The sequence below is a fragment of the Lynx rufus genome, unplaced genomic scaffold (genome assembly GCF_022079265.1).
Source record: "Lynx rufus isolate CCGP_SWC_20201006 ecotype Redwood Valley unplaced genomic scaffold, mLynRuf1.p SCAF_12, whole genome shotgun sequence".
Lineage (NCBI taxonomy): Eukaryota > Metazoa > Chordata > Mammalia > Carnivora > Felidae > Lynx > Lynx rufus.
This window is the reverse complement of record NW_025814826.1, coordinates 6,816,864-6,834,827: the sequence shown is the minus strand read 5'-3', so window position 1 is coordinate 6,834,827 and position 17,964 is coordinate 6,816,864. Positions and strand designations below refer to the sequence as shown.

The 17,964-nt window shown below is 41.4% G+C and overlaps 1 protein-coding gene across 4 annotated transcripts in view; it reads left to right on the top strand.

Moving 5' to 3' along the window:
* The window catches only part of ST18 (ST18 C2H2C-type zinc finger transcription factor), a 67,617-nt gene that overhangs the window by 17,655 nt on the left and 31,998 nt on the right, over positions 1–17,964 (top strand). For 2 of the 4 annotated variants that reach the window (XM_047073718.1, XM_047073719.1), the window contains 3 exons: positions 1,807–2,000; positions 4,125–4,336; positions 12,744–12,989. In XM_047073718.1, coding sequence (XP_046929674.1) covers positions 1,807–2,000; positions 4,125–4,336; positions 12,744–12,989 — 652 coding nt within the window. The remainder of the gene's footprint in view (positions 1–1,806; positions 2,001–4,124; positions 4,337–12,743; positions 12,990–17,964) is intronic. The other 2 variants (XM_047073721.1, XM_047073720.1) reach the window with 1 other exon arrangement.

Sequence of the window (17,964 nt, the reverse complement as noted above, 5' to 3'; positions counted from 1 at the left end):
AGCCCTAGCAGGTTGGAAGACCTTACATATCCCTAAAAAATAAGCTATGTGTGATGGCACAATGAGAAGTTGTATGTTTATTAATATACAAATCGTATATGTAGGAAAAGTGATTTCGGGGTTAAAATAGATGACCAGATCTTCATTGTTGTTACTGAGACACTGAAATGCAAAATAGTTATTAGGAGTATTTTCAAGATAGGACTTCCCTTAATATGTGCTCTTATAGATTTAATTAAAAGAGTCAAAAATCCCATGAGTGGAGAACATATGTCAAGCAAAGATCATGAATTACCAAATAGCAATGAAAAATCTTACAACAAAGGGGCGCCTGGGTGGCTCAGTCAGTTAAGTGTCCGACTTCAGATCAGGTCATGATCTCACGGTTTGCGAGTTTGAGCCCCACATGGGGCTCTGTGCTGACAGCCCTGAGCCTGGAACCTGCTTCAGATTGTCTCTGTCTCTCTCTGTCTCTGTCTCTCTCTCTCTCTCTCTGACCCTCCCCTTCTCATTCTCTCCCTCTGTCTCTCTCTCTCTCTCTCTCTCTCTCTCAAAAATAAATAAATAAACATTTTGAAAAAAGACAAAAACATCTTACAACAAAGTTCTTGGGTAAGAGAATAAACATATTCTCTTAGTTTCTCCCTAAGCAGGTTATTTATCAAATACAGAAATAGCATGATGTTTTATTTTGCTAATTTCTGAAAAAAATAAATGTTGTTTTAGGCTAGAACACTGATATATTAGGGGTAGAAACCAAGTTACATATACAATAATTAGATCAACTAACTACTCAAATATTTTTATGTAGCAGCTAAAATGTATTTTACCTAATCCGAGAAATATCATTGAAATTTTGGCGTTCGGATGAGTCAGGGAAGTTTTGGTGGAAAACGAAAGAAAAACACATACGTATTTTCGATGTTGCTAAATCCTGAGAGGTACACTTGTTTATGCTCTTTACCATTAGACGCATATTTGTGTTTTTCTTGGTTACACAAATATGATGCCCTTGTTTAATCTAAGTACAGTGGTTCTAAGGAAATCGTTAATTCAGATGTAACTTGGATTAAGATAATTCTATTGAAAAATGTGATAGCTGTGACAATATGGTAATTGTGATTCATACTGAAATGATGGCAGTTGAATAGATAAGATGATACCTTAAGTATTATTTACATCAGCAAAAACGTTCAGACAAAAGGGGGAAAAGGGTGAAAAGCCTGCGAAACTCCTAATCCAGAAGTCAAGTTTCTGGTGCCCATGCTGCCCCTGCCCCCGTCAGGCTCCCATCAGCTCTGCTGAAGGAGAGCAGGGATCTGCATTGCTTCTTCCGAACTGACTGTAATGCCATCTCGACACCAGCTACAATCGTGACTTTTCGTGAATCAGCCAGTCTGATGAACAGGCCTAACAAGCAGAACGCGCACACCTCGTCAGTGCCCTAATGATAGTTTCATGGCACTTTCCTCTGTGGAGCTCAAAGCGCCAACAGTCATCAAACACTTGCTCCTCATTGCATCCGCGTAAGATGCGTGCAAAATTGCACATTCCTCTTTTACTCGTGGGGCACTCGGACCCATGACGTGCAGCCTAACCATAGCCACCCGGAGTCCTCAGTACCTCCTGTCTCTGGCTCCTGGCACTCTGTGCTTTATCCTGCTGTGACCACCGCTCTTTTCCACAGTGCACTGTCTCTGTGGGTACCAACAGGCATGACACATTCGGTCTGCTTTAAATTCTGATGCTAATATGCTCACCAAGAGTTTCACCATATTTCTTCTGAACTCTCCCCTTTTTCTTCAGGACGAGCTTGGTGAAACAAATTGAATTCAATTTCCGATCACAAGCCATCACCTCTCCCAGAGCCACGGTGTCAAAAGAACAAGAGAAGTTTGGGAAAGTACCATTCGATTATGCCAGTTTCGATGCCCAGGTTTTTGGCAAACGCCCTCTCGTACAAACAGGTCAAGGACGAAAAACGCCACCATTTCCTGAATGTAAGCTTCAAATCCTAATCCTTATTCCAAAACCAGCACCTTGCCTGAGTGTGTTGGGGGGGGGGGTGTGTACTCAAATGTAGAATATTGCTCAGTGTCGCTCAGTGTTCTGATTTTGCATGAGGTTGCACTGAATGTGAATAGTTAATGGACTAATTATTTTACAAACATTGTGCCATTGCTGAATCGAAATACAGTAATTTCCTAAAGACATATTTAGTTCACATTTAGGTGGGATTGGGATTAATATATTGAAACTGTAATAATCATCACAATTTTGGTTCATACTGAAATGATGGAAATTTAATACATAAAATGTTGAAATACTACTTCAAATGGTACTTAAATCTGCAAGAGGAATTAGTCCGAAAGTGAGAGAAGAAGTGAAAAGTCTGAGAAGCTCACGGTTCAGAAATCAAGATTTTACTAGAGAGCAATATGGTAACCGCGTATTTAAGAATGACTATAGAGTCACTTAAAGTGTGTTAATACTCTAATGGCGTCACATCCATGTAGAAGATCAGAGCTCAAAGATGCTGTGATATATACAACTTGGGTGTTCTTACTAACACATTTCTTCAAATGTTTTAGAGTCTTTGAATATTCTAATGAAAACGTAAGAGAGTGAGCGTTGGGAGAAACCCAGGCATGATTTCTTTGTCGTGGTAACAGTCATAAGGAAAGAAGTGAAGTGATTCCCCAGTTTGAGTTCTCCATAGACCATGGATTAGTTACAACATACACATCCATGGAATCTCTTCGATCTACCTAGTTACCTAGACTGAGTGCTCTTAGGACACACACTATGCACTTCATTCTGTGGTGTTGGTCACTTCCTTCCAAGAACTGGCATGTTATATAAAACCTAGCAGTGATAAACAGACTTGAAAGGAACTGGCCCATCGAGAGCAAGTACATTCCACTCCAAAAGGTATTTTATCTATTCTTACCCAAAATAGGCCCAGCCAACATAAATAACACTGACAATAATCCTGTCAGATCCAGGAAAAAATTCGTTTGCACCTACACATACACACGCAATGTTCTCTATTATAAAAATGCAAACTATACCCACATGCGTGCACATACACATAGATGTTTGATTCGGATGAAGCTGGTTAAGGGCATTCTATACACTTACGCAACACAGATGTTGGTTTAAAAATGCAAACCATTCAGTGACATTCCTACGTTTTTACAACCATAGGAACAACATTTACTAATGCTTTCAATTACTTCATGAAAAATAATGATCAAATATTTAGAATAAGCAACATTTACAGCAAAATAAATAAGTACTTCTATGTTATCCCACTTAAATCTTGGGTGTTTCTCCCATGACCTTGGGTGATGTTTACAAACACCCAGAGTGAAGGGAAATACGGTTAATTTTCTCTCTCAGTAATGCCTTGGTGCCACAGCAGAAACATAAAACAGAAACTCAGCCTTGATAACTGAATTGCCTTTCTGCCCACCCTGAGAACATTTTCTCTGTCCTTTACTTATCGTGCTCTACCGAAATATGCAAAATGCCAGCTCATTAAAGACACTGCCGTGTATGTAGTCCCATGTAGTTGGACGTGAGGAGCAACTTCTGCTGCTTTAAGCACAAAACAAACCTGAATGTCAAATAATAAAAATGCAATTCGATGTCTAAATATAAACGGTTACTATGAAAACAAATGTCGAAAGGGTACACTTCTTTCTCTACAGGAATCACTGGTCCTCACACATACACGGTTCACAGATGTACGAGTCTTAAGCTCCCGTAGTCTCTGATGGGTTTTGCTAATGTGGTTTTTAATCTACAATTTTTGCCACAAATGCTTCCAGTGCACCTGCCCCATCACATGAGTTACAGAGTTTTTACCATCAGACGTGTAAAGACGAAAAATGTCAAGAGAATAGACCTTCTTCCCCAGCAATCACAACGTTTGGTCTGGGAGACTTCTGCGAAAACCGATCTGAATCCCCTTTGTTTGATGTACCAGTAGACAATGGATCGTGTTTTTTTAAAGTCTGTTCTTAACGTATTTCAGTGCAAGAAGTTGTATCTTTAAAACAAATCTATTTAATGACGAAAACCACATCCGTGCAATTGCTAATCAAATCTCTCTTCAACAGCAAAGCATTTTTCAAATCCAGGGAAATTTCCTAATCGACTGCCTAGTGCGGGCGCCCACACACAGAGCCCTTGTCGTGCCAGCTCTTACGGCTACGGTCAATGTAGTGAAGACACCCACATAGCAGCAACTGCTGCCATCCTGAACCTTTCCACCCGCTGCAGGGAAACTGCAGACATCCTCTCCAACAAACCACAGAGTCTGCATGCCAAGGTAGGCCAGTCCAAGAGCCCGGAGGGTGGGCCAGCGACTGAACCGTGAGAATAAACTGCCTTTCGTGTTCCTAACCACATTCACTGCCACGCCGCTCCCCCACCCCTAAAGCACATCCCTTCCCCATCCTAGGAAGAGGGCCTGAGCGTAGTGGCTTCGGGGAGGGGTGAAAGAGTGTTGTTCTTGAAGGTGGTACCCTGGAGTCTGGGGAGACGTGCGTTGTGGAGATTTGTAGATTTCAGACCTGGCTTTGTGTTGGGGACTTTGTAGATTTCAGCCGTACCTTTGTGTTGGGCGCACAGGAGAGAGGCTTGCCATTAAAACCAGTGTGAACAATGGAAGCTTTCCGCTGTGAAAGATGGTAGGGAATGTCGGGGTACACAGGGACTTGTGAAACAGTTGCGAAACTGACCCGTGCGATTTGGTGATGGTCCGCATTACTACTGTGTGATGGAAGGTAGTCTCAGTTGCTATGGTATTCTCAAAGGACACATAGTAAAACCTGGATACACTAAGTTAACATGAGATGGTTTGGGAGGTGGGGGGCACTTGAGAACTCGGGGCGTTCAAATCCAAAATCAAATTCTGCGAACTTTCTGAAGATGCCACATTTCTGAAGCCCATGAAATTAACCACGTCTCTCCACTAATCTCTCCCTCTAACAACGAGAAGTAGACATCCATGTTTAGGATACCTTGATGGCAACAAAAAACAAAGATGTCCCAGTTCTTGCCTTTTGAAGAGGAGGGGTTTCTCACGCTCCAGGGTAGCCAGCGAGCCTCAGAGCCCCAGAGGGACTAGAAGAGCTTCTCCGCAGGCCGTCAGCTGGAGCCTGTAACTCCTATCTACGCAAAGGGCTCAGTTAAAAGAAATGCTTTTCCTCCTTAGATGGCTGAAGCCAGCTGAAGCAAAGTGCCCAGGCTTATCTGGAGAAGAGATTTTACCCTTGCTTTAAGTGGGAGATCTCCTGGGTTAAACTCTAACCCTGAAACTCAGGCGATTAGCGTGGATGGCTCTCTTTTTCCCTGTAAGCTCAACCCCATCCCTGGTGTGGTCAGCTGCTCACCTAAGCCTGCCAGGCCTTCAGGAGAGCAGGGAACGTGGTGCCATCGAGCATTTGACAGAAGAATCAGAATTAGCTTCTGGACAAATCTGAGCCAAGTAAACCCCAGGAAGAGTTGGTGGCCAAAAACCACTCAAAAACAATTTTTAAACAAATGAGGTTCTTAAACAAAGAAAAACGCATCCTCTGAAAACGGTAAAGAAAATACCGAGCTATCCGAATTCAAAAGGATTCAGGTCAGAAATTATTTATACAAACGAATTATTATTTAGGGTGCTCTCAGGGCTACTTTAGTTAATTTTTATTCATTTTTTAAAACCTGAGTAAATTTCTCCTTTTGCAAAGGGATGTTCTAACACGCAGCTAGTTGGAGAAAGCCTGAAATATCTATCGTCTTAGGCTTTATAGTATTTGTTGTTAAGGCTGTCCTTTGAGAATAATGATTAATGCTACCTAAATTACTTGAGCAAAGGGCTGCAGAATGAAGGCTTTCCATCTGCGTGTGTAGATATTTTTTTGTTGTTTTTTGGAATTCCGCCTTTAACCTTTATATTCTCCACGTTCTGTTAGTTGCTGGGGGCAGATAAGGAATCAAACAAAGATAACCGAAATCTGAGAGTTGTTTTTTTTTTTTTTTTTTTTTTTTCTTATTGCTATACGTGTTTTGTTCTTTTCTTGAATACTTTCTGGTCAGAAGCGTGACTGTTAAATTGGCGCATTCCAAAAATCCAAATAAGTGGCTTCTGCATCTGTTCTTACACCCCTGTTAGGAGCACTGTGTGCGCCAGGGTTATTCTGCGGAGCGGATGCCCCTGCCCGGGCTGACAGGACGCACTGTGTGTCCCAGCCCCCAGACAGCCAAGCAAGTCTTACCCGCAGAAGCCAAACCACTGATGTATGATGAGGAAGAGGAGACACAGAGTGCAACAAGCGACTTTCAGGCGGACTTTATTCCACTCGCAGTTCAAAAAGCCGTTTTCCTACAGCGGTGGTGAAAACAGGATAAATAGGTCCCCCCTATGGCGTCACTACGGGCGAATCCCTCTTCCAGGCACACGTTCGCACACGACTGCAACGTCTTGCAGAGCTCTCTCCTAGCTGGACCCTGTGCTCCAGATATAAAAGAGGACCTCATAAATCCCTGACGCATAGCAACAACAACAAAAATAATGATCGTAGCAAAACAATGAGAAAAGGCCAAAGCAATTAACCCCGCCAAGTGGCCTCTGATCCAAGAGTGCCCAGCGCAAGCTAGTTCTACTCAGTGTTACAGTTTGCTCCGTGTCCTTTACCTAATCTAGGATTCACTATATATGAACAGTCCTCCCCTCCATGTTGAATGCTAGCCGAATTCTCTATCCACTGTGATTTGATTTTTCCTCCGTGGTGGTTCCCGTGCTTGTTTCTGCTAACCCAAACCCGCAGATCTCTTGAGCTCCTTGTTTGGTTGGAAGGATGTAGAGATATACAGATGTGCCCTCCTCTCTCTTATAGCTGAGCAGAGGAGCGTTTTTTGATGTACTAGAGAGATATTTTGGCAGCTGGACTCTTAGCCGTACCCACGAAACGGTCTACGAGGGTTCGACTGGCCAGCTGCGTGTTAAATCCTGCCACAGACCCTGCCTTCAGGGAGCTTATGGGCAAGGCAGAAAGAAAGAAAGAGTTGTCCCAGGTGGGGAGGCAGGTTTCCAGAGATGACATTTCTAGTGTTAAGGGGAGGCAAGAGTGGCTTTTATGAGAACTTGGCTGAGGGCAGACCGCTCACTTCCTTGATGGAATGGGCTTCTCTGACGTTGCCTGAAGAGCCCAGTCGAAGAACAAATTAGAGACCACGCTGTCACGTGTGGAGGCCACCTTTTTAAAATCAAGCCAAAGGACACTGACCTTGAAATTGCCTTCCTGCCCACTTGTTGGGGGCACATACAGGTTTTCTTTGTGCCACGTGTAAGCTCACGACTGCCTCCGAGTTCAGTGGCAGGTTCATGGTTTCGTGCGAAATCCCTGCTCTCGTAGAAAACAAAGGGAGCAGAGACCGTTCAGAGAGTCAACGGAACTGTGAGTTCCTGCAGAGTCTAGAAGCAGTGAAGGGACAACGCGGATACTCTACGTCGTTCTTCTGAAGCCGCGCGGCCCCAAGCCACGGTCTACCCGACGCCGAGACGCTTCCCTCAGGGACCCTTTCCCCACACCGCGTTGAGAAAAATCAGTGCTAACATTGCCCATCACTGCCCCACTGAGTCCATTATAACTTGAAAGCAGAGGTTGGGAGGAATTGTGTATTTGTTAAAAGACAATCCGGCACGTTCCCAGCACATGTACACCACCCACGTCACCTGTATGTTGTTTTAAATGTCTCTCTAAGGCATCAAGTCAGAAGAAGAAGTCAGTGGTACCCATAGTAGTGGGTATCGTATCGTTGGTATAATGTCCTTCGTCTTAATAATAGGAGTTTGGAAAACGGGCATGGGCCACAACCTCAAACACTTCCTCTTTGGTCCCACGGCCGTCGCTGCCATTAGGGGCCCCGCATTAGCAGAAAGGGGCAGCAGGTGCAGAGCAAGCCCGGGTTGGCTGAGTTCGCCGAGCGCTTTCCTCTGGCCCCTGACTGCACGGGCCAGTGCTTGTTGGAGACCCTCCCCGCGGCCTTCCTTCCCCCCGCCCTCAGCAGCAGAGGTAGGAACACGCACACGGTCTATCTTTATCCCGATCGCTTCTGCTTGCCAAGCATTCTGTTGTTTGTTTTGGTGTTTTCCCCACCTGTTTAGACGAAGTGGCATATGCACAGTATGCCTTAAAAGAAAACAAAAAACTGACACTCGGTTGAAACGCTTAAAGTTCAAAATCTGTTTTGTGCTTGAATAAGGCCGAGAAACAACATGATAGCACTTCACCATTCTTGCTGCCCGGTATCGGAAATCGCCTGATGGCTCTTGGGATGCCTAGAATCCAAAAGCAGCCTTTTTCAGTAACTTGAGTATCGTGTCAGATTGTATCACGTATTTTCAGTGAAATGTTTCAAGAGACGTGGGTCACAGATCACAAGGAACCAACTGATATGTGTGATTACATTTAATAATTCTCTCCTTGCCCCTGAGTACAGTAGCAGTGGGATGTCTCTTTCGGCATCGAAAACCCAATCAAATTGTTATTATTATTAGCTGTCATTTATTGAACACCTACTATGTGCCGGGCACTGTAAATAAGCACTTTGCCTATGTTAATTCTTTTTTTTTCATTTTTTAATAAACATTAATAAACATTCATTTAATGTTTATTTAATTTAATAAAATTTAATAAACATTCATTTTTGAGAGAGAGACAGAACGTGAGCGGGGAGAGAGAGCGGGCAGAGAGAGAGGGAGACACAAACTCTGAAGCAGGTCCCAGGCTTTGAGCTGTCAGCGCAGAGCCCCCCGCGGGACTTGAACTCACGGACCATGAGATCATGACCTGAGGTGAAGTCGGGCGCTTAACCGACTGAGCCACCTAGGCGCCCCGCCTATGTTAATTCTTTTTAATCCTTCTAGAGACTCTGTAAAGAAGATATCATCCCACTTAGCAGATGAAGAAATAGTAGCATGGAGACATTAAATAATTTTCTCTTATTAATTGGAACTAAAATTTTAATTCATACCTGTCCAATTTCTTACGCTCTTGAAGTTCTTATCATTATCTTATCATTATCATTATCATTATCTTATTACGTGTTATGTAGACTGTTGTCCAACTTAAGAATCTTCACTGACTTTGGTTCCGAGTCTCAGACAATGACTTTCGGGAAATGGTTAGAAATTTTATTTTAATTTCATACCTTATGTCAGACACGGATTTCTCCCCTGAATTCCGTCATTCTATTTATATTGAGCACACTTCATAAGCTAATACTCTGAACTTAATAGTTTTGATGCTCAGGTACTATATAGTAATATATATTATATATATATTTTTTATTATTAATACCCTGCCTGCTTTGACAACATCAGATAGCTTTCAATACAGAAAAGATCCTCTCCAAACAAAGCACCTGGCAGTAAAAGTGGAAGAACATGAGCCAGAAGGTGAAAGTCGGGGGCTAATCGCGGCAGCAGCCTAAGCGGAGGGACGCTTAATGTCTGCACTCCTGTTAGCCAAGTCAAAAAGGGAAAGACGGCCTATCCTGTGTTCATGGAAACCTTGTCGAATAAGGAAAACAAGGCTGTCCTGTTATATCTGTGTTTTGAGAGTTAATAATTTTCACAGTCAGAACATTTAAGATAAAGTTCTCTTTTTGCTTTTACTTCATCGCCATCTTTGAATGTATACTTTTTCATTATTAAAACAATATAACACTGCCATTTGCCTGGATAATATTGGAGGCTTGCTTTAAGACTACCTTCTAAATCCAAGCACAGTAATTTCTGTGTTTTCCCTTTTGTTCTTCAGAAAACAAATGTCTACCCTTTCCCCCCTGGTTGTAAGCATAATAGGGATTCGGGGTTGTTTCCTGCTTTCCGTGATAGACATCTTTTCCTGATTGCAACAGAAGCCTCATCAATATCATTTTACTGGTTGCATAATGTGCCATTAAATAGATGCAGCATAATTTCATTAATCATTTCGCTGTTGGTGGACATCCGAATCACCTCTTATTCTATAATACCAATAAGGATTTTAACGAATAATTATTTCAACTTTCAGTTGAATAATAACTTATATCTATTAAATTACCTTTCCTGACAATCTCCTCTATGCATGACACACACTTCTGGAAGGCAGGAACAGTATTTTTCCAATCTTCTTTTCCCAAATATGGATTCTCAATAATGTAATTAATAAATACATCCTGCGTGGCACCTGTACCTCAAAAGTGGCTGAAAGTGATGGTCCTTGGTGTTGCTCCTAAGTTGGAGAGTGCATGGATAGTATTAGACCGACGTCTACCCTCCAAAAAACCTTTAAATTTAAATTGATATGATTAAAATAAGGGTCTGGAATGGCACTTTTGAGAAATGAGAATATGAGAAGGTGGCGGTGGGGGTCCACATCGCGGCCTCTCCCACCACCCCCTCCTTTATGCGCTTCCTTTTGGAGGTTCAGGCACAGACAGAAGTGGTGTCTATTGATACGGCTGTGAATAAAAATCCATGCAGTAAACGTGTGATCCACCCATCGATGGGCAGAAAGGGACCCTTCTCTGGTACTGTGTGTAATTGTTGAATGCATCTGTGCGCTCACTTAAAGCCCATCTGTACCCTGCTACCCAGACGTGCTTTCTCCCTGTCAAGTCAGGTGCTCAGAGCAGCCGGCTGGGGCGCGGGATGTACAAGAGTGCCTCTTTTAAACATTAGGAGTGATTTTTCCCCCCAATCAGCTCATTATTACTCAAGATGTAGAATCATAACAACTCTGAGAATCTCTAATTTTTTATTTACTATTTGGATTTTCTTCTGTAAAAACTAAAATATATATATCAGTGTTGTCTTGGAATAGTTGATATTTTTTTCAGGGAGATCGAATCTGCACTATTTATGGGTTTTGCACTATAAAACTCTGCAGCCCAGTCACATGGCTTCTTTTTCCTAAGCCATCTGTCACAGAGGTCTGGAATTTTATGTGAATGTTGGTTGTGCAGTCTTAACCCAAGTTTTTTATTTTTTTAATGAAAAATGTCAGCAACTACAATATTTAGCATTTTACTTCACATTGGCCATTAAACTTGATTACTATAGCTCCGTTTCATTGCTATAGTTACATATCAGCTATGATGCCAAGAATTATTTCGATGGGCTCACGGCAGAATACATTGTTAGATCCCGGAGAAAGCACGTGGCACGGATATGGTTAATATCTTGGATTTTTGTAACTAAGGTTTATTAATGCTGGTATAAAAACGTATTTGATATTATACAGATGGCATAAGATGTTGTGGTTACTAAGTTATTATCCCGGATAAGCTGCACTGTCAAATTCAGGGCTTAAAACTATCACAGGAGATTAAACTATTTACTAAAAAGGACAGAAAGATATAGCCAAAGCATCTTAGCACAAACATATTAGAAGTATATTTACCTCCCGCAAATTTAATAAAGCATATCTACCTCATGGGCTGAGAGGTGGAAAATAGGAACTTTGCAGGTGAAACAAGCGAACAGAAGAGGGGTTTTATTTTCTGATCAGGTGCAAGCAGCGAGCCTTTGGAGGCGGCTACCTTGGCCCACCCTTCAGTGGCAACTGTTGGGGGGCGGGGGAGGCAGAGTGTAAATGGGGAGTTAAAATAAATCCCCCGGGAAGTAACTGGCTACCATATGTGTTAGGGATCTTGCTAACGTATTCAAAGAGACCTCCTGCTTTGCCAGCCAAAAGGAAAAAAAAAAAGCGGAGACATTGTCCAAGATTTAATTGTGAATTGGTAGATGATAGTGAAAATACCCGAGAGGTATTTATCTGGCCCAGTTAGGAAAGAGCCCAGCACGCTGTCCCGCGTTCTGAGTTACTGGATGGCAGTGACCACAGTTGACGAGAGCACAGAGGCCGTCCTTAGGAATGCATCATTTGGACGATCCGGAGCACCTGAGCAGTTGTCGGGCCTTGAACCTTAAAAAACAACAACAACGAAAACATAGCCAGAGGTATCCCAAGGAGAAAGGCTGTGAGGTATCGTGAGTTTTAATTTCATACTAAGTTTCTGGAAAATAATCATCTTTATTGTGCAGTTTCACTGTATAATTTACTCCCAAGCAGTCCCAATGGCAACTGCTACCTACCGCCCCCCCTCCCCCCAATCAACAACGGTTTGCCCTATCTGGCCTCCCACCCCCGCCCCCACAACGTAACAAAGCTTTTCTGGTTTAAGTCACCCAGGGTAAAAGGTCACGTTCCTATGAATCTAATATTTCAATAAAAATTCTCTTGCAGCTGGTTATTTTTGCATTTATTTGTGTTAGGTTAATACTGTGATGGGGGGGCGAGCTGGGAAGGAGTGCTGTGCCTTTTTATAAACTCAAGTGTTAATGCTATAAATGATGAATTGAGAGTGATAATTCTGCAAGCCAGGAAAGGAGATTTAAAGCTAAACTTCAAAAAAATACATAAAACAGGGTTAGCCAATACATTTAGCGTTTGGAACATCTTATTTATATTAGGCTCTACTTTGTTTAAACCCAGAAACACGAAGCTCGCTAATGGCACTGCTCTTAAAAGTCTGCCTAAGAATTGAACATTAACCAAAGCAAATCAGAAAGCTAGATTTTAAATCAGATATACTTACATAAAAGCTTGCATTTAAAATGATCCCTTAAAAGCCCCACATGGCTAGCTGTAACTGCAAACTGCTTAAATGTTTTTCTGTTTCCTATTGTATACCAGGGAGCCGAGATAGAAGTGGATGAAAATGGCACATTGGACTTAAGCCTGAAAAAAAATCGAATCCTGGACAAAGCTGCACCCCTAACTTCCTCTAACACTTCTATTCCAACTCCTTCCTCTTCCCCATTCAAAACAAGCAGCATTTTGGTCAATGCAGCCTTCTATCAGGCTCTCTGTGATCAAGAGGGCTGGGACACTCCTATCAACTATAGCAAAACTCATGGGAAGACAGAGGAGGAGAAAGAGGTATTGTTTCAATATGTCAATCACTAAGTTTAAGACACAGCATGATTGGACAGTATTCTTAGCTTTTTTTTCCTCCTGAATTATTTTTCGTATTCCTGTGTAGACAATACATAATTCTGTACCTTGTTTCAGACTCTGGTAAAGTGGTGATCTTAAAATTTCATCAGAAATTGAGAAACGTATCCAACTTTTCCTGTCACTTACCTAAAATGACGTCGCCATAGTACATCGTATCCCCATTTGGGCTGCAATTGTGTGCACTGAATGAGAGATTATATTATTCATCCCTTCAGAATACAGAGGCCTGTAAGGTGCCATATATAACCCAGCACTGAAATGCCAACGTACTCGTTCTTTCTGAACCAGAGGGTAGAAGATGAAGTCAAATCAGGGATAAGTAAGAATCAGGGATAAGTGTCAGATTCATTCCCTTGGTTTCATGAAGGAACTATTAGGATGTCTACATATAGAGCCATTGGCCGAGGTATGTGGATCATGAACGTTGGGCGTCTAGATTGTATCGATCCCAAAGTCAAGGAGATGCATCTGTGTATTTGGTTCTCTTTGGAGTGGTTTCACCCTTGAAAGCCAGATGTTGTCACTGTGCAGGATTCATCAAGCCTTCATCTGCATAGTTTGAGCCACCTGGCTTAGTCTGATTAGTCCTGACTTAGAGTCATTCAAAAGAATTCATGGCCAGAAACCTCCACTGTTTAGACTATATCATTACAAATGGGACCCTGTTACAGGAGTGGTTCATTTTGCTTTGCTGTCAGGAAACTTGTTGATGCTTGCTGGTTGATACATTCAAAGAACTAAAATAGCTACTGTCTTTGGAAGTGTCCATCACGTTTTTGAGCTTTTTGAAGTTCAGAAAGTTTTGGGGGAAATACTAATTTGATTTTTAACATCTGAGAGCTTAAGTTGACGTAAAGAAGCATAAATGTGACATAGTGATCACAAGATTGGGTTGTTTCTGCAATTCTCCTTCCTTCCTTCCTTCTTCCCTCCCTTCTTCCTTCTTTCTTTCTTCCTCCCTCCCTCCTTCCTTCTTTCTTTTCTTCCTTTATCCCTTCCTTCCCCCCTCCCTTCTTCCTTTTTTCTTTCCTTCCTTCTTTCTTCCCTCCCTTCCTTCTTCCTTCTTTCTTTCCTTCATTGATCCCTTCCTTCCTTCCTCCCTCCCTTCTTCCTTCCTCCCTCCCTTCTTCCTTTTTTCTTTCCTTCTTTCCTCCCTTCCTTCCTTCTTTCTTTCCTTCCTTCATCCCTTCCTTTCCTCTTCCCTCCCTTCTTCCTTCTTTCTTTCCTTTCAAGATTGTTGATTCAGTCCCCCTCTGTAGTAGCCAGCTGTAGAGAACGGGCCTACCCTCCCAAACTGCTCAATCACCAGCTAGTCCAAGAGCTGAGAAGACCACGGCTCATCCCACTCTACACCACCAAAAGGAAGCCGAATCCTAGTCAGAAGACCTATTGTTGAGAGTTTGGTAAAAGGTCTTATGTCACATGAAGTATGGTATTTACAAAGTAAGCATAACTGTGCCGTATTCTTGGATGGATCCCATGAGGACAACACCCACCTTGTTTGGGAGTATCTCCATGTCATGTGCAGGGTGGGATGTAGACTTTCTGTCCCCACCCTTGTGACTGTGCTATAAATGGACCATGGTCAACAGTCACCAGAAATCTTCCCTCTGGTGTCATACATACTGATTCAGTCTTGAGTAGTAATGAAGAAAATTTGTGTCAAGTGGGTTCTTGTTTTCCTTTAGGATCTCTTGTATTGTTTGATCTTGGTTATAATTTTTGGCATCAGCAACAATGTCAACATTGCATTCACATTCTGAGACACGCCTCCCTTTGGGGGTCTAGTAAGTGCCTGAGGAACCCTCCTTGGTTATTCGTCTTATCAGCCAGAAAATGAGGTCTCATAATACATATTTTATCTTTATTTCCAATCTCATTTATGTATGTAATTCCAAAAAAAATCTGGATTCACCCTGGAGATTCAACTGGAGTATGTTCTTATCTAATGCTTATATATCTGTGACAGTGTTTTGTTTCCCAGCAAAATCGTGGAGAAAATGGATTTGTTTAGATTAGATTTCTGCTCTTTTCAGAAAGGCTAGCTTACTTCAGGTCTGACAGTAGAGACTTTTACTGCTACTGTTTACAACCTAAGCATTCTGAAATCTGGAATCCAGAAGCTGTGTGGAAATTCAGTGTCACTAAGAATAACGCAAGAGGACGTTGAAGATGCTAAGTGAGTTCTCGAAGTCAAAGTGCTTGCCCTAGGTTTGAGTTGACAATATTTTTTAAGCTTAATATTTATTGTCACAGTTATTTGACCATGAGCAATTCATTGCTTGGGGAAACTATACCTGATGGGGACACACACACACACACACACACACACACACACACACACACACAAAAGTGTTTCTAAAGCACTGTGACTCCCTAAGACAATTTCTCAGCCCTTGTTCTTTGTGCCTCCTTCTGCGCCAAGGTAATCTACAAATAGACAATGTTTTTCTCCCTGTTCTGAATCTTGTAAATGAAAACTGTGATACTTGATAGTTACTATTTTGAAAAAATAGATTGTATTCATTGTCCTCGTTGTGAAAGTAGCAGAGGGACACCGTAAGGATAAAGATAAGGGATCTTTAGACACAGTGTCTCATCATCCTAACAATCCTGAAAAGCAGGATTATGGTCAGAGTTTTTGGAGGAGAAAATTGAGACTCGAGGAGGTAAAGTTGTTTGTCCTTGGTCATACAGAAATTAAGAAATGGGCCTGGGATCTCCTAAAATGAAGAAAGAGGAGATGGGTAAAAATAAAGAGAAGGAAAAGATTAAAAAGCACATCAAGTAATGGTGACAGCCGGGAAATATTGAGAAATTAGAGAGGAAAGGGAAGAAGAGAACAACGAAGAAACGGTACTTGGCGAGGTGTGGCCAAGGCAACAGTGGACCAAGCCCCCCTTGACCCTGATCTACAGGACGTGACCACACTTTTCCAGTGAGCCCAATGGGATGCTGTGCTCCGCCCAGGCCATAAGCTGTGAAGGGTGGTCGGGTCTGCTCTGACACCCCCGTCCTGCCCGTTCCCACCTCCACCGCCTCCCCGAGCCCTGCCACACAGGACACTCACACACGTACACACACACACAACCAGAAACAGAGCGATTATTTCTAATTCATTGTTATCTAGTTCATATGCACAACAGTTGCTTAATTTTGGTGGTAATTTTCAGAAAATATTGTCTGTCTCTCTCAGTGAAATAGCCTGTCCAGATGCCCCCTGCAAAAAAAAATCCTGAATCTGGAAAAAACTCAAAATATCTCGAAAGGAAAGTGCGGAGAAATAACTAGGGCTGTCAGTTGCATTCAACTGTCAGTTCTCCAAAGATTTCAGGGCTTAAAATGTTAAAAGTGCCAGATGCTATTATCTGTTATTCATGTTACCATTATGTTCTGGCCTTTACTGAAATCAATATAAACTTCCATCTGTACGTTAAAGGAATTTCATTGCACCCATATACTCTCTAAATGCAATGCATATATACCGCATTCTCTCTTACATGTCCAGAGGATAAAATTATTATTTTTAAAATTATAGTTGAAATTTTGAAAAAAATTCTTCCAAATGATATTGACTTATTTTTTACTGGGTGCTGCTTAAAATTTTTTCTAGTATAAAATGCTTGTGCAACAAAATTAGGAATTCTTTCAGTGATGGTTGTCTGTGTATATGCTCTCTGCAGGTTTCTAGGGGTAGGATGCTGAGTGAAGAAAAGGGAAAAAGACAGTTATTTCATAATGTAATTGCGTGCATAAGAGTCCATAGTTTTCCTAAGAAGCTGCGAAATATTTAAAAGGTCATATCCAATAAAATTATCCTATTAAAACGTTACCACATGTTCCTATTCCAAATTAAATGCCATACATTCTGCAAGCATTATGTTTATATACATTTTAGTCACAATAATAGCATAAATTTTCATAAGTGATCATTTCTTTCAAAATCCCTTATTCTCTTGCCTCTCATAATGTATAGATTCCGCAGTTCAACAATAGCTTATAAACTTTATATGTTTTTATGTTCATCTATAAATGTACACGCCTTTAGGAATACTTTGCTCTTAATTTTATCATGAAGAAAATAATAAAAGGCTCTTTTTCATTTTATGCCATTTTTAAAAAAAATTCAGCACCTAGACAGAAAAACAAAGGCTGTTTCACACTGAGACAATATTGGATTCAGCATTTGTGTCTACTTTCAAAAAGCCAAGACATTTATAAATTATAGCAGAAAACACTCCCCGGGTGGACTCCAGATAGCCCCAAATGGTGGTATTATCAGGTTTAAGGTCTTATAATTAGGAGTTGCTTCATGTTAGGCATTTACACTGTAAAGCTTGAAAAAGATAAGCGCCATCCGTCTATTTTGCTGTAGATTCCATGGAAGGAGCATCAAAGTAGCATTTCTTTTTGTATCTTAGAAGGCAACTACTATCGGGCATCCATTTCTCTTTATTTCTAAACAGTGCATTATGATCTCCTACTATTTTCAAACATATATCCATTAAATACAATGGAATACTTAGCACTATAAAGAATATACAGAAAGAAGTTGGACCAAACCAGGTTTTATTAATTTGGTCTGTGGATGGTGTTACTTGAGATGGTTTACCAATGTATTTACCGCTGTGTGGTTTTGTGGAAAACAGCCGAATTGTTATCCCAGTAATTAATGAAAATGATTACACGTGCCTTTATGACTGAGCTCAAGGTTTGAATTTTTCCTTGGTTGGGAAAACCCAGGGATTTTGTTTTTCCACTGATTTTGAGTGTAGACTCAGAATTATTAAAATGTATTATATATGTTTTATTATATATATTATATTTTGCCATCACATTTTTATATCCATTTGACTTAAATGAGATTTACCTTGAATAATTCAGAATAGTTTTCTCA